The sequence below is a fragment of the Panthera uncia genome, chromosome A2 (genome assembly GCF_023721935.1).
Source record: "Panthera uncia isolate 11264 chromosome A2, Puncia_PCG_1.0, whole genome shotgun sequence".
Taxonomy (NCBI): Eukaryota; Metazoa; Chordata; class Mammalia; order Carnivora; family Felidae; genus Panthera; species Panthera uncia.
The window spans coordinates 139,867,185-139,881,795 of record NC_064816.1 but is presented as its reverse complement, the minus strand read 5'-3'; the positions used below and the strand labels follow the sequence as shown (position 1 = coordinate 139,881,795).

The following is a 14,611-nucleotide window of genomic DNA, read 5'->3' as shown; positions in this document are numbered from 1 at the left end:
CTCTCTCTCTCCCTCCCTCTCTCTCTCCCTCCCTCTCTCTCTCCCTCCCTCTCTCTCTCTCTCTCTCCCTCTCTCCCTCTCTCCCTCTCTCTCTCCCCCTCTCTCTCCCTCTCTCCCCCTTTCTCTCTGCCCCTCCTGCATGCTCGTTCACTTGCTCTCTGGAAAGAAAGAAATTTTAAAAAAATAAAGAGGCCCTGGAGGGGCCTTAAGGGGGCAGGATTCAGAGCAAGGAGGAGGAAAGGAAAGAAGAAACTTGAAAAGGAGCAAGGAGGGGCGCCTGGGTGGCACAGTCGGTTAAGCGTCCGTCCGACTTCAGCCAGGTCACGATCTCGCGGTCCGTGAGTTCGAGCCCCGCGTCGGGCTCTGGGCTGATGGCTCGGAGCCTGGAGCCTGTTTCCGATTCTGTGTCTCCCTCTCTCTCTGCCCCTCCCCTGTTCATGCTCTGTCTCTCTCTGTCCCAAAAATAAATAAAAAATGTTGAAAAAAAAAATTAAAAAAAAAAAAAAAAGAAAAGGAGCAAGGAGGCGCATAGGCTACTGAGTAAAGAGGCGAGGAGGGTAGTTCAGAGCTGGGCCACCACTGTGTGCTGAAATGTCCAGGACAGGTCTAGAGGTGAGGGATCAATTGAGTGAAATACTTCTTTGCCCTGCTCTAGCTACTGAGTTACTCATTTGTCACACCTGTCTGTATTAGACCTTCCAGGGTCAGGGAGCCCAGGCTCGTGGGGAGGAGGGTCTGTAGACACAAGGTCACAGATCAGTGTGGTAACACAGGCACAGATGTCCCCCTGGGGTGGTTTGGGAGCTGGGGGGCAGATCCAGGAGGGGCAGAGAGGGGGCCAGGAAGATGAGCAGAGTGGAGAGGCAAGGGTGTTGCCAGGCACTGGCCCAGACTGCCTCATGGGTACCCAGGAAGCTAGAAGCTGTGAGAGTTTGGAGCGGAGGGTGTGGTGGAGAGAGGGCACACTGACTCAGGACTTCTTGCATGAACAGGTTGGGGAAGCTGGTGTGTGAATCTGGAGGCCTTAAAGGCCTTGGTAGAAGAGTAGATGTTACCCTGGAACAGGAGGGAGCTGTGGACTGGCCTCAAGCCAGAGAGGGGCAGATTCCTATAATGTGAGCCTCTCAGGCTGCAGTGTGCAGGGTGGGCCGGGATGGCTAAGGGGAGGGGCTGGCAGGCCAGTGAGACTAGTTAAGAGGCTAGTGGGCCAGGGAGATTAGTGGTCCAGGAAGGCTAAGTGACAAGGCTGTAGGGCCGGGAAGACTAGTTCAGAGGTTGGTGACCAGAGAGGCCAAGTGAAGTGACTTTTAGGCCAGGGAAGCTAGTAAAAGGCTGATGGGCCAGGGAAACTAGTTAAGCACTGGTGGAACAGGGAGACTAGTTAAGGGGCTGGTGGGCCAGGGAGGGTAAATGAACAGATTGCTTGGCCATGGAGACAAGTGAAGAATCTGGTGGACCTGGGGGGCCAGTTAAGAGGCCAGTGAATCAGGGAAGTTAAGTTTAGAGGCTGGCAGAGCAGAGAGTCTAAGGGAAGAGGCTGTCGAGCCCAGAAGGCTAGTTCAGAGGTGGTAGCCAGGGAGGCCAAGAGAAGAGCCTGGTGGGTAAGTGAAGAGGCTGGTGGGATAGAGAGACTAGTTTAGATGCTGATGGGCCAAAAAGTCTAGTCTAAGAGCTGGTAGGACAGATACTAGTGAAAAGGCCAGTGGGCCATGGAGACTGGTTAAGAGGCTGATGGGTCGGGGAGACTAGTTCAGAGGTTTGCAGGCCAGGGAGGCTAGTGAAGATGCTGGTAGGCCAGGGAGAATAGTGACTATGCTGATGGGCCAAGAAGGCTAGTTACAAATAAGGCACTTGTGAGGGGGCTGGCAGTTAGGGAGACTAAGAGGCTGGTGGGCCAGGGAGGCTAAGGGAGGAGGCTTGTGAACTAGGGAGGCTAAGGGAGGAGGCTGTGGGCCTGGGAGACCAGGTAAGAAGCTGGTGGCCGGGGAGGCTATGAGAAGAGGCTGGTGGGTCAGAGAGGAGGCTAAGGGAAGAGGCAGGGGCCCTCAAGACTTGTCAGTGGCCTGAGGGCCAGGGAGACTAGTTCAGAGGTTTGCAGGTGGGGGAGAACAGATAAGCTGGTGGACCAGGGAGACTAGTTCAGAGGCCATGGGAGCTAACTGCAGAGGTGGTGGGCCTAGGAGATGAGTTCAGAGGTTTGTGGGCCAGGAAGGTAAGGAAAGAGATCAGGCTAGGGTGACTAGTTAGGGGCTGGTTTAGGTTGGGGTCCTGAGCAAGGTCCGAACTGCTGGTGGGGCCAGAGCAGGTCCAGATCTGACCCTGGACTTAGCTGGATTAAACGTTCCAGGGTTTGCATGGGATTCTGCCTGCCTGCTGGGTGAGGAACATTCCTGTTGGAGTCTGTGCTGTTTTAAGGACCTAATTTGCTGAGAGTCTTTGAGGTCAGGCTAAAGGGAAGCCTGCCAGTAGTCACAGGGCAGTCTTCCAGAACACAGTGTTCACCTCCCTCTCCCACCCCCCAGCTCTCTAGGAGTCTGAGAACCAGTCCTTGGTTCTTTCAAGTATTTCACCAAGATCCCAGGCCTTACCAAATACATGGTGGCCACCCATAGAAAGCACATGCACAAGAACAGCCAAGCCTCTGCGACAGGCCAAACTTTATTTGGAGTTTTCCACTTACGCGACTCCCAGCAGAGCCGCATGACATGTGCAAAAGTCTCCCCAGAAAGCTGGGCCTCGCAGTGTGTAAAAAAGGCCCCCCATGGGGCAGAGCTGTGCAACCGTAAAAAAAAAAAAAAAAAAAGAGAGAGGGAGAAAGAAAGCAGTCCTCCAGGAAGCCTGGCTGGGGCAGATATAAATCGCTGTGGGCCAGGCCACGTGCCAGCGCTGCTGCTGGTTCTGGGTCTGTTTTCTCCTCCGATTGTGCTTTCTTTTCCAAGTCCTTAACACTCTGGGGTCGTGGCCACCAGAGGGGCCAGACACAGTCCTTAGCAGCAAGGTGGTCTGGCCGGCAGTACGGTTTGAGGGTGCCCTCTCTCACACACGCAGACACCCCCAAACACATGCTTCCCCACTGGCCTCAGCCCTCCCCCACCCCACCTTCGTGTCACATTCACGGGAGGAACACTGCCCTGAGACAGACAAAGCCCTCCAACCCCTGGGGGCATGGCAGGGTGGGGAGGCTAGGCCGTTCACTTCACACCCCAGGGCAGGTATTTGTGGTATCTGATTCTGTGCGTGTGCATCTAGGTGTGGTACGTGTGTTTGTGTATGTGTGTGTGTGTGTGTGTGTGAGTGCATTGGCCGGAGGTGGGGGCTGAGGCTGGGGGAGGCACTTCAGGGATTCAGGGCACGTTGACTTTGAAGGGGCTTCCGGGAACACTTTCGTCGCCCCACTTGACAATGAGGATGTAGTCTCCTTTCTCCTTGACGGTGTAGGTGACATTGTAGACCCGGTTCCCCATGTGCTTCACGTACACCTCCTCACAGGGGGTCTTGGGCCCATGCACGCCCACCATCATCATGTTGGTGCCTGGAGGGGGAGACGGAAGGGGCTGGCTCACACCAGGGGCCCACAGCCCCATGGTGCCCCCCACCTGCCATGTTCTTGTGCACTTGCCCACTCTAGGAAACCACCCTCTCCTCCCTTGGCGTGCCTGCTTTGCTGCAGTCCACGGTGAAGGAGTTCTTCTGGCCCACAAAGGCCTGGGACAGCCCAGGGCCCCGTGTCACCACCTTGCTGGCATCCGAGGAGAACTTGGGGATGGAGCTGTAGCTGGAGCCACGGCTTGAGGAGGATTTGGTCACGGTCTCCACCAGAACTGTGGATGTTTCATGAAGGCTGTGGCCTCCAGACAGCCGGGGACCTGAGGGACAGCGTGGGGTGAACACAAGCTGGGTCAGAGGCCTGCCTTCCTGAGGCAGCAGGCCCTCAGCCAGCACCAACAGCCCCGTGGGCCACATCCCTTCCCTGCTGCGGCACCCAGAATTCCTAGTGAGCCCGGCTGTGCGCACAGCTAAGGCTCATCCTGAGACCCTGGGCCTCTGATGGCTCCAGCCCTGGCACGGTCTGGGAACTCAAGTCCCAGGGTTAAGAGTCTTGCTTTAAAAAGGAACATATATCCAACTGATCCTTCACACTGCTTCCAAAAGGAAAGCTTGCTAAATGGTTACCGAGCTTTGTGTTTTAGGAAACCAGAAACATATGAAGAAAGTTAAGCTAAAGCTTGGGAGCCACTGCAGGGAAAAATTAATCAAGTGACAGACAACAGTAAAGAAGAAGGACTTGATTTTCAAAAATGATTCTCCGTGGTTCCACAGAATGGTGTGCCGTGCAAGGTCAGGCCCACTTTATTCCTGGTAAGTTGTCCGTGGATTTTAGGTCAGACTATGACTGAATATGAATGGCTGCTGGAGTCATCCAAGCTGGGTTGGGCTGCAGGCTGGGCTGGAGGGATGTCCCCCACCCCGGGCACTCACCTGTGACTTTGGCCTTGAAGGGGCTGCCCACGATGTGCTGGGGGCCACCGTACTTGATGGCAATGAGGTAGTTGCCAGGAGCCATGGGAGTGTAAGTGACAACATGGCCCTCAGGACACTCCCGACAGTCCAGCTGCACCTTGGAGGGGCCATCGATGGTGACAGACAAGGCCCCTGAGCCCGCATTCAGGGTGTTGACAATGAACTCTGATGACACGCCTAGGGACCAGAGGTAGCAAGGCGGTAGGTTGGGCCCTAGGCTCCGAGAACAGATCTCTGCAAGGACTCAGCCCTCTGGGACAGGGCAGTACAGGACCAGAAGCTGAGTGCCCCAATATCGGACCCTCCTCCCTAGCCCCAGGCACTCACCAGTAGTGCCTCCCTCAAGTCCAGGACCATAAGCTGACACCAAGCCTGGGTCCCCAGCTTGGCTCTGTTCCCCAACGCGGATCTTGAAGGGACTGCCAGGGATGTGGGCACCGTTGAACTTGACATCAATAGAGTGGACGCCGTTCTCGTGGGGGATGAAGCGGATGGTGTGCTTGTCTGTGGGGCGGAGGGTTGGTGAGTGAGCCTTTGTTCTTCCCCTCCCCGTCCCAGAAGGGCCTGGCATGGGTGGGCAAGGCCAGGGTCAGCTCACCGCTGTCCAGCTCAGAGACGTAGCACTCCTCCACCGCACCCGAGGGCGTGTGCACCCTCGCATCAATCACACCCCGAGCACCATTCAGCTGCACCGCAAAGGACGCCGGCTGGTTCACCTTGAGCCCTGTTTCCTGCAGAGGCCACAGCCAGTGCTCAGAATCCTGGGAGGGTCTGGAGCACTGCTGTCTGCAGCCTGACACTGATCCCAGCCCCAGCCTGGCCCGGCTCAGGGAGGCTCTCACCAAGGCTCCCTTGGGAGGGGAGGGGGAGGCAGGGGCTGGGCCTATGGCCTTGGCATCTGCTAGGAGGTGGGGCCCACTTGGCTGTGTTGGGCACAGTGGAGGATGACATGACGTATCCTGTCCTGACTAAAGAGATAAGATTCAAACACTATAAAGCAGGTCAGGGCCCAGAGGCCCAGAGGAGGAAGGGTGTGGCCTAGACTGCCCTGGGGAGGCTCCCTGGAGGAGGTGAGTCACTGGGGAGGACTTGAAGAAGCACAAGGAGGCCAATTGGGGGTGGGAGTGTGAGAAGATGATCCTGGGGTGAGGCATGGTGCCCCCTGCTATACAGATACTGGGAAAGAGGGAGAGACATCTGCCTGACTGTCTCTTCCAAGGTCACTGCTAAGCCCTGGACACATGGACCTGCCTCCACCTCCTGCCTATCTCTCAGGATGGCAGAGGGGCCCCACCCCATGGCACATACCTGGAGGCTGGTGACAGTGAGGCGGCGAGCATCATCTGAGAGGGAGGCCACAGGTACCACAAAAGGGCTGTCTGGTATGTGTTCATCATTGAACTTGATGGAGACCTCATAGTCACCTGGGGAGAGAAGGCTGGTCAGGACAGGCTCCTTGGGCCAGGGCTCAGGTCTGGAGACAGACTCGCACTCCCAGGGGTGTGGGGTGGAGGGAGATGGGGTAGAGAAAGAGCAGGGGCCCAGGTGAAGCGGGAGTTCTGTAGCCCATCTCTCTGCTCTGGTCAGCGAGCAGAAACCCAGTCTGGAAGGTCAGGCAGGCCCAGCTCCCGCCTCCATCATGGACACCCACCTGGTTCCTGGACAACATAGGAGACCCCACAGGAGCCATCTTTTCGGTCCTCAAATGAAATCTCCGCCTTGCTGGGACCCTCCACGGCAATAGACAGGCCTCCAGCACCAGCTTCTCGGGTCCAAATGCTGAATTCAGCTGGGGACAGGGAAGCAGGGCAGAGGCAGTTCTTTAGCACGATTGCCCATCCTGCCAGCTGCCCTGCCCCCACCCCCTCTCCTGGACACCTGCCCCTCACCTGGCACACCGGCCACACCTCGCTCCAGTCCTGTGCCTCCAGCCCGCACTTTGTGGGCACCACCTTCACCCAGCGGCCCCACAGTGAACTGAAAGGGACTGCCAGGTACGTGCTGGCCGCGGTACTTGACGGTGACTGTATGGGGCCCCATTTCCTGGGGCACAAAACGCACACTGTACGCGCTGTCTTCTCCCTCGACAATCTCTGCGGCTTCCATCTTGCCCGATGGGCTGGTCACCTGTGCAGTCATGTCCTGGGAACTGGCCTCCCCTGCAGGAGGTGGGATGGTTAGGCTGACACTGGGGCTGCCCCCAGCCTTGGACCTTCCCTCCCTCCCTCAGTAAGACCCCTCCCCTTCCCAGAACACCCTGGCCAGTTGCCTGTGCCCTCCCCATCCTGTCCCAGGGGACAGAAGGCCCAGCCTCCCCGTGAGGACCCTGGCCCAGCACGGCCCTGCTTACCCTCCTGCTGCCGGGTGATGCTGCCAAAGGAGCCCAGGCGCTCCCGGCCCAAGAAGTCCCCGAAGACCGCGGGGAAGGGGTCTCCACCAACCTGGGTGGACTCCTCTACCCGCACCTCACGCTTGGTCTCTCCGCCGCGCGTCTTGCTGATCTCCGTGCGCTCTGTGCGGGTGTACGTGTGGCTGCTGCGTGTGAAGGTGCGCGTCAGGCGCTCCTGGGCAGACACCATCTGGAACCAGTTCCCTGTGGGGCACGGAGCAGTGGAGGTGAGTGTGCCGGAAGGACGGGGCCCCGTGGGGTAGGCTCTGGGCCCGCTGCCCTCCCCAGGGCCCTGCCAGGCTCTTCCCGGCTCCTACCTGGGATCTTGAGATTGAGGTCACAGGTGCTGCCAATGGTGGCAATGGAAGGTGCCTGTCTCCGCCGCGTGATGCTTTCCTTCATGCGACCCTCACCGGTAACCTTCACAGTGAACGGGCTTCCTGGAGGGGGAGAGGCAGGGGGAGCGGATGGCTCAGACACCGGCCTCCTGGCCTCTCCCTGCCCAGCTGTGGCCCAAAGCTTACCAGGCACGTGCTTGTCAGCAAATTTGATGTTTATGATGTAGGTGCCAGGCTCAGTGGGGCAGTAGGTGACTTTGCATGTGCCATCTTCCATGTCTTCACAGTTGATGTCCACCTTGCTAGGGCCTTCAATACTCAACCCCAGGCCCCCGTAACCTGGCAGGAAGCAAAGGACACGTGTCCCTCAGGCCCTGCCACCCTGCTCTTCCCGCCCCCCCACTACAGGCTCTGTCTGGACCAGGCACCCAGCATGTATAACCACCAATGAAAGCTGGCTCTGTGGGAGGAGGGGTAAGCCAGACACTGAGCCAGACAGTCCGGGATGGGCAGTATGGAAAATTCCCCCAGGTGGGCCTCTTGGGTTCCAGTGAGTGAGGGACAGTCAGAAACTTAAGAGAGCTGAACTTTCTCTTAACATTTAAGAGGAATGACCCGGAACATGTACTTTCCCTCAACTGGACCCCAGAACGGGAAGTCCAGGGAGGAGGCGATGACTAAGGGCTGCTGGGCAGGAAAGTTCAAGTCCTTGTTGGAAGCACCAGCCAAAACAAGGGGTTTCTGGGGCGAGAAGCACCTGCGTTGCGAGTGTCCACGATGAACTCCGCCACCTGGAAGGTGTGTCCCTCGGACAGGCCCTTGCCCCAGACCCGCACCTTGCTGGCATCTCCGATCTCAGATGGCCCCACCAGGATCTTGAAGGGGCTGTTGGTGACATGCTTGCCACTTTTGCGCACGCTTACCACGTGCTCCCCAACCTCCTTCGGGGTGAAGGAGATGCCTGTGGAAAGGGGGGTGGTCAGGCATGGTGCCCAAGGCCTGGCAGAGCACCCCTTCCCAGCTCCTTTCAGGTCTTCCTCTTCCTGAGGCCCCTCCCCATGGCCCCACACTCACCAATGTGCCTGTTGGGCAGGCGCTTCAATAGGCAGGGCTCCTCGTTGCCTGAGGGGGCGCGGATGCTGGCAGTCAGCAGGCTCAGGTCACTCTCCGTGATCTTCAGTGACACGTCCGTGGAGGTGCCCACATTGAGCTGTGATGTCCTCATCGAGTCATCGCCTGGTGGGGGAGTTTGACATGTCAGGCGGTTAGGACTCCAGGTAGCGTGTTCTCATGGGGCTCAGGAGACCTCCTGGCAGACCCCGCTGGACTCCACAGACCTGCCCACCCAAGGGGCAGAGAGGCCGAAGGCCCAAGAGAGCCTGGTCTTCATTCACGTGTTAGCTGCCAAAGCTTCCAGACAGGCCCCCTACCCCAGCTGCCTTGTGGATGCCTCCGGCCCAAATAGGATAAATCCCTAATCTGTGTGTTTTAATCGCAAGTCACACAGTTTCACGGAACCAAAACACTAGACCAGTCGGCACGGATCCCTTACTTGCTATGTGGCTCTGGTCAAGTTGCTTAGCCTCTCTGGGCCTACCAATCTATCAAAGAGGTTTATCAGTATCCTAACTTCATAAGAGTTACTCCAAACACTGAGATGATGTATTTCAAAGCCTGAGGGGTGGTTGGATATTTCTCACCTGCTACAGGGAATGGAATGTTCCTGATATTTGTACAAAAATGCCCTCTTCCACCCAAAAGGGGCCCCTACGCTAACAACCCTTGATTACTTGAACACACTGGTCTTGCACATCCATCGTGTGCTGAGGGCGTGTACTAGAGGCCTGTGTGCCTACTTCCACCTCACCTGTGATCTTGGCCGTGAAAGGGCTTCCTGGGATGTGCTTGTCATCAAAGCGCACGATGATGCTGTAGTCTCCAGGCGCTGTGGGTAAGTAGGATACGGTGCAGGTGCCATCCTTGTTGTCCTTGCAGGTGATCTCTGCCTTGGATGGGCCCTCCACAGCCAGGGACAGGCCCCCTGTAGGGGGAGGTGGGGCTGAGATCAGAGGTCCTGCCCTCATCCCTGCATCTGGCCTCCTGCTCCAGCCCTCTGCCTGCAGCTCCCCTCACCTTCCCCAGCATCCTTGGTGACAATGGTGAAGGTGGCCGGCTTGTTGACCATGCCATGGCTCAGGCCTGGCCCATAAGCACTCACATGGCGGCTATTGATGGCATCCACGTAAAACTGCAGGGGGCTTCCTGAAGGAAACAGAGAAAGGGGACTGGGTCAGTAGTGAGGACGGGAGCTGCTTGAGCCCACCACAGTCCCAAGTGCCTTCCTGTGGCTTCCCTGTCTGCTGTGGGGGTCTGTGATGGAAGCCTGCCTCCCACCGAGACACCAGCCTCCCCAGGGCCTGGGGGTGTGTGCTGTGTCTGCACACAGCAGGTGCACAGTGAATATTTGTCGAAAGAAGGCAGGCAAGAATGAAGTCACTGTGGGTTCCTCTCAGCCTGGCCCCAACTTACCAGGGATGTGGTTGCCATCATACTTGATCCCCATCTGGTGCAGGCCTTTCTCGGTGGGTGCATACCTCACCGTGATGGTTCCATCCTTATTGTCGGTGATGTTGGGCCGGGCTGTTTTCCCAGAGGGCATCCGTACCTCCCCTGCCAGGGAACACAATTATGTAGGGGACCTGTTCATCCTACCACAGCCCACCCTTTCCCTGCTGTCCCAGGCACCATGAGGTAGCCTGGAGCTGTGAGATGAAGCCCGAACTGGGACACAGAAGGCTCAAGTCTGAATTGCAGCCCTGCCCAACTTGCTGTGTGACCCTGGGTAGCTCACTTCCCCCCTCTGGCCTGGAAGAAGTCCCCACTCTGAGCTCTCCTGCCTTGGGGCCCCCGGACAGTACCTGTGAGTTCCCCTTTCTGCACGGTGAAGGGGATGACCAGGTTGAAGGGCCTAAGCATGGACTCCATTGGCTCTACAGGCACCACTGGCTCCTCTGTGGCCTGGGGCAGGGGAGAGGAACAGTCATTGGCTGGGGAAGGCCTGGGGAGCTTGGCCTGAGTCACAATTGAAGTCAGAGATAGGAAAGAACAAGATGGTTAATGGTGAAACCAGAGCGGCAGGAGAGGTGTGTCAGCTGCAAGAGAAGAGGTGCCGTGCTCAGCTCAGGGATGTGTCTGCCCAGCCTGATTCCCGCCTGCTCCCCAAGATGGCCCCCAGGCCATGCCCCAACCCTGGCCACTGAGGATCAGAAGGAAGAAATGAAGGAGCAGGAGGAGGGTGACGTGTGGGAGGCGGCAGTACCCAGTGTGTGGGGTAGGGGCCGGGCCGGTGCGGCTGCAGCACATCGGGAGGCTCCTCCACGTGGGGCATGGGGTCACACGCCTGGGAGACAAGGCACGGGAGAGCATGGCTTATTACCCAGGAGGCCAGTTCACGCCAGCTCAAGTGAGTGAGAGCGGACTCAGAGAATGGCCCAGAGATCTGAAATCTCAGGCTGCCCGTGAGGCAGTATGGATAATTTGAGTGCTTTACCCTCTAGAGGGCTTCATCGTCCTGCAGGGCCACCTTGGGGGTATGTATAGGGACAGTGGGCCTGAGGATCAGAGACGAACATGGCAAGTTCCTCCAGAGAGAGCCGACCAACCACTGGAAGGGCCAGAAAACGGGCTGTGCTCAACTCCCAAGTTGGGAGGCTGTGGGAAATCAATGGCTTGACTCTGGAACACTCTGGGCCCAGAATCTATCAGGTGTGCGGACAGGTTCGTGATTCCTTGCTGCTGCCAAGAGGGCCCATCTCCCCAGCCAGTGTCCAGGGCCTTGGAACTTACCAGCACGTGGAAGGGGCTGTTGGGGATGTGCTCGCCTCCGAAGCGGATGGTGATGACGTACTTGCCCGGCTCGGGCGCTGTATAGTAGATGTCAAAGGTACCATCGTGGTTCTCAACCACATCCACGTCGAGCTCCGCCCCATCCGGAGTGGATACCGTGCACGTCACCTTCCCCTTGCCTGCCGCCTTGGCGTCCACCGTGATCACTGTCTCCTCCCCGATCTGGATGCGGGGTCCCAAGCAGGCACCTGCCACCCAGAAGAGCCAAGCCAGGTTGAAGGTCTGTGGGGGCTGTGCTCAGTCCCTCTCCATTCCCAGCTGCCCCTGCCACCTCAGCCCACAGTGAGAAGAGAAGAAAAAGGGCACTCACCCAGGCCATGGCCTCCAATGGACACTGGAAACAGAGAAGAGTGTGAGGCCACGTAGCTGGTGAGAGGGGGTGGGGGGTGGGGGCAGGGGAGGTGGGAGAGGTGGGCTCTCTGACCAGCAGTCCCCTGGGGACTGGGCTAGGGACCTGGAAGAGCAATGAGGGGTGCTCGATGGTGAGCAGGGGCAGAGGACATGGGGTGGGTGCCTACCTGTGACAAGACACTTGCTGGCATCCCCAGTGGGCAGGGCGTGGATGCGGAAGGGCGAGTAGGGGATCTCGTCGCCGCCATACTTGATGGTGATGGTGTACCGGCCACTCATGTCTGGCAGGTAGGACACGGTGTACGTGCCATCCCCGTTGTCTCGGATGTTGGCTTTCTTGGGCTTTCCCTCCGGGTCCTGGGGGAGAAGCAGAGGTCAGGGCCTGCCTGTACCCAAACCCTGACCGGGGAAGTGTACTACACATGGACTCACCAGGATCTGGACGGTGAGCAAACCCTCACCGGCGTCCCGGGCATCGATGGTGAACTCCACGGGCAGGCTGGCAGGGATGCCAGAGGCGTTGAGGCCGGGGCCGCTGGCCCGCACCTTGCTGGCATCATGGGCAGGAAGCACCTTGATCTTGAAAGGGCTTGAGGGGCAGAAAGGATGGACAGTTGGCGGGGGGTCTGGGGGGAGGACTCTGGGGCGGGGAGGAGGGGGCAGACCACATCCTGAGTTTTGTGGGAGGATTACTCGAGGGTACCCGTGACAGACCCTAAGAATTTCTGCATTCCCAGGGAAGATGCTGTGGTTGGTTTAAAGAAGAGGGTGCAGGAGGCTGCCTTCTCCCAAGACACTCATTTTGTAGCTACGTGGTGGGAAAGCCCGGCCCAAGGAGAGCCCCTGGGGCTGTGCTGCCTGTGTGGTGACAGGCAGGGAGCCCCAAGGAAGAGCGGGGGGGGGTGTGGCTGAGCCCGAGACCGGATGGGGCCAGAGTGGTGGGGGGAGGGCACCCCCAGGGCCCTGCCAGTGGCTGGCAGGTGTGGCCCCGGTGGGAGCACCCCAGTGCTCAGCCACAGCATGGGAGCCCAAGAGTGCTTCTCACCTGCGTGGTACCTCCTGGTCAGCATACTTGACGGCTACCGTGTAGGGCCCATCGGTGGCTGGGGTGTAGTGGACGGTGTGGGTGCCATCTCCCTTGTCACGCACCTCTACAGGCTCGGCTACACCTGAGCAAGGGGGGAGGGTCAGCAAAGCCTCCTGGTGCCCTGCCCCGCCTCCTTCCACCCTGCCCCAGACATTCGGTACCTGTGGGGCCCAGCACGGCCACTTGCAGTGGGGCCCGGCCGGCTTGGCTGCAGTCCACCGTGAAGGTCTGGGGTACCCGGGCCCTGACACCGGCCCCCAGCCCCGGCCCTGAGCACTTCACCTTCCCAGGGTCCACCACATCCTTCACCGGCACCCGGAACGGGCTCCCTGCAAGGAGAAGGACATCAGCCCCTACCCACCTACCCAGAAAGGTCTCTGACGCCGAGGAGGCAGGGGAGAGGTTCTCCCTGCCTTCCCTGCCTCTGAAATATCCTCAGAGAGGCCAGACCAACATGTACAAATGCTTAGGAACTTGCTCATAAACGGGGACAAATAAACTTGGCTGCAGACTAAGGTGAGGCAAACCTTATGTGCTGGGCCACAGGCCTGGAAGAAGACCTTAAATTAATAAAATGCTAAAAATGGATTATTTTAAAAATAAAATGCGCTTTTGACCATGAAGTTAGAAAAGTTAAGGTGGAAAAAAAAAATGACCAATTTCAGCATGCCTAAGCTCTGCAATAACAGAAGACATGACCTGCCCAAACAGCGCAGCCCTGTTCTTTGCGCGAGGAGGCATGAGAGAGAGGCTCTCCTCTAATGGCGAGAGTGGCCTGGACTGTGCCTGAGTGACAACCTGTGAGGTCTGGCGCTCCAGGCAAAGGGCCGGGACGCCAGCCCTGGGCCTGTGGGAATGAACTGAAGGGTTGTCCCATCAGCAACAATCACTGCCCTGCCTCTTGGCCACAGCCTCAGCAGCCACGCGTTGTCACCGATGCCTTCCCTGCACAACCCTCCCCCGCCACCCACTCTCTCGCACACCTGGGATGGGCCGCCCCCCAAAGGTGATGTTGACGTCGTAGTCTCCAGCGGTGAAAGGGATGTACTCCACGGTACAGCTGCCATCTTTGTTGTCCTTGCAGGACATCTTGGCTTCTGAGGGGCCCTCGATGGCTAGGCCAAGGCCTCCGGTGCCAGCTCCCCTGCAAGGCAACACCCTTCTCAGCTCTGCTAGGAACGGTGAGTAGGGAGAGGGAAGAGCCGCTGAAGGGGGTGGGTGGAGGACAGAGGGCAGGCTGCTAGGTGCCCAGCTGAGGAGGGACAAAGGAGCTGATCTTGAAACACCAGGGGAGGTAGGCTCCTGGGTCACCCTGGAGAGGGGGTGGGATGAGGCGCACACAGGAAGGACAAGGGAGAAGGGTGAGTAGCTGGGATCAGGGTGGCTACAGCATCGGTGTCCAGATTAGGAAAGGGGGAGGATACCTGGTCTCCACAGTGAAGTGGTTGGCCTTGTTGACCAAGCCGCTCTCCAGGCCGGGCCCAAAGGCCCTCACGCGGGTGGGGTCACAGCCCTCGGTCACGCCCACTCGGAAGGGGCTCTTGGGCACAGCTACGTCATCATACAGGACCTCCACCAGATGCACGCCTGGAAGCCAGCCACACAGGGTGATCAGGGCGTGTGCAGCCCCTAGCACCCCATCCGTACTGAGAGTCATCGGTTCCCCACCGTCCCCGCTCGGCCCAGGTCCTCACCCTCTTCATAGGCTGTGTACTGCACTCGGTAGGTGCCGTCCCCGTTGTCTGTCACATAGGTGTCCGTCTTAGCACCCGAGGGGTTGAGCACACGAGCTGTCACGTGGTTCCCACCTGTCGCTGTTAGGGATCTTGCGTCCACAGTGAACTCAGTGGTCACCTCACGCAGGACACCTGGGTCCCAGGAAAAGAGTACTCCGTGTGAGTCAAGGGCAGCCTCACATAGTCGCTCATGCCTCCACCCTCCCCAGCTTTCAGGCTCTTGCTCTTATCCGCTACTTCCCAGCCTGAGCCCAGCCACCCTCTGCCCCCCCCCCCCCCCCCC

The 14,611-nt window shown here is 58.6% G+C and overlaps 1 protein-coding gene and 1 long non-coding RNA gene across 17 annotated transcripts in view; one reads left to right on the top strand and one right to left on the bottom strand.

Annotated features, from left to right (window-relative positions):
* LOC125930133 (uncharacterized) overlaps positions 1-13,215 on the top strand; it is a 15,181-nt gene extending 1,966 nt beyond the window's left edge. For 2 of the 13 annotated variants that reach the window (XR_007460069.1, XR_007460070.1), the window contains exons 2-3: positions 4,191-11,523; positions 11,794-13,215. This is a non-coding gene — a long non-coding RNA (uncharacterized LOC125930133). The remainder of the gene's footprint in view (positions 1-4,190; positions 11,524-11,793) is intronic. The other 11 variants (XR_007460081.1, XR_007460080.1, XR_007460075.1 and 8 more) reach the window with 11 other exon arrangements.
* The window catches only part of FLNC (filamin C), a 27,505-nt gene continuing 15,536 nt past the window's right edge, over positions 2,643-14,611 (bottom strand). For 2 of the 4 annotated variants that reach the window (XM_049641805.1, XM_049641808.1), the window contains 27 exons: positions 14,287-14,460; positions 14,017-14,179; positions 13,576-13,736; positions 12,754-12,921; positions 12,551-12,674; positions 11,938-12,094; positions 11,673-11,862; positions 11,465-11,488; positions 11,095-11,342; positions 10,568-10,648; positions 10,167-10,266; positions 9,778-9,918; positions 9,382-9,510; positions 9,116-9,289; positions 8,323-8,484; positions 8,006-8,209; positions 7,435-7,587; positions 7,228-7,350; positions 6,872-7,114; positions 6,411-6,680; positions 6,173-6,310; positions 5,830-5,945; positions 5,120-5,252; positions 4,849-5,025; positions 4,480-4,698; positions 3,657-3,866; positions 2,643-3,532 (listed from right to left, as the gene is read on the bottom strand). In XM_049641805.1, the coding sequence (XP_049497762.1) occupies positions 3,345-3,532; positions 3,657-3,866; positions 4,480-4,698; positions 4,849-5,025; positions 5,120-5,252; positions 5,830-5,945; positions 6,173-6,310; positions 6,411-6,680; positions 6,872-7,114; positions 7,228-7,350; positions 7,435-7,587; positions 8,006-8,209; positions 8,323-8,484; positions 9,116-9,289; positions 9,382-9,510; positions 9,778-9,918; positions 10,167-10,266; positions 10,568-10,648; positions 11,095-11,342; positions 11,465-11,488; positions 11,673-11,862; positions 11,938-12,094; positions 12,551-12,674; positions 12,754-12,921; positions 13,576-13,736; positions 14,017-14,179; positions 14,287-14,460 (4,370 nt within the window). In that variant the 3' untranslated portion in view covers positions 2,643-3,344. The remainder of the gene's footprint in view (positions 3,533-3,656; positions 3,867-4,479; positions 4,699-4,848; positions 5,026-5,119; positions 5,253-5,829; positions 5,946-6,172; positions 6,311-6,410; positions 6,681-6,871; positions 7,115-7,227; positions 7,351-7,434; positions 7,588-8,005; positions 8,210-8,322; positions 8,485-9,115; positions 9,290-9,381; positions 9,511-9,777; positions 9,919-10,166; positions 10,267-10,567; positions 10,649-11,094; positions 11,343-11,464; positions 11,489-11,672; positions 11,863-11,937; positions 12,095-12,550; positions 12,675-12,753; positions 12,922-13,575; positions 13,737-14,016; positions 14,180-14,286; positions 14,461-14,611) is intronic. The other 2 variants (XM_049641806.1, XM_049641809.1) reach the window with 1 other exon arrangement.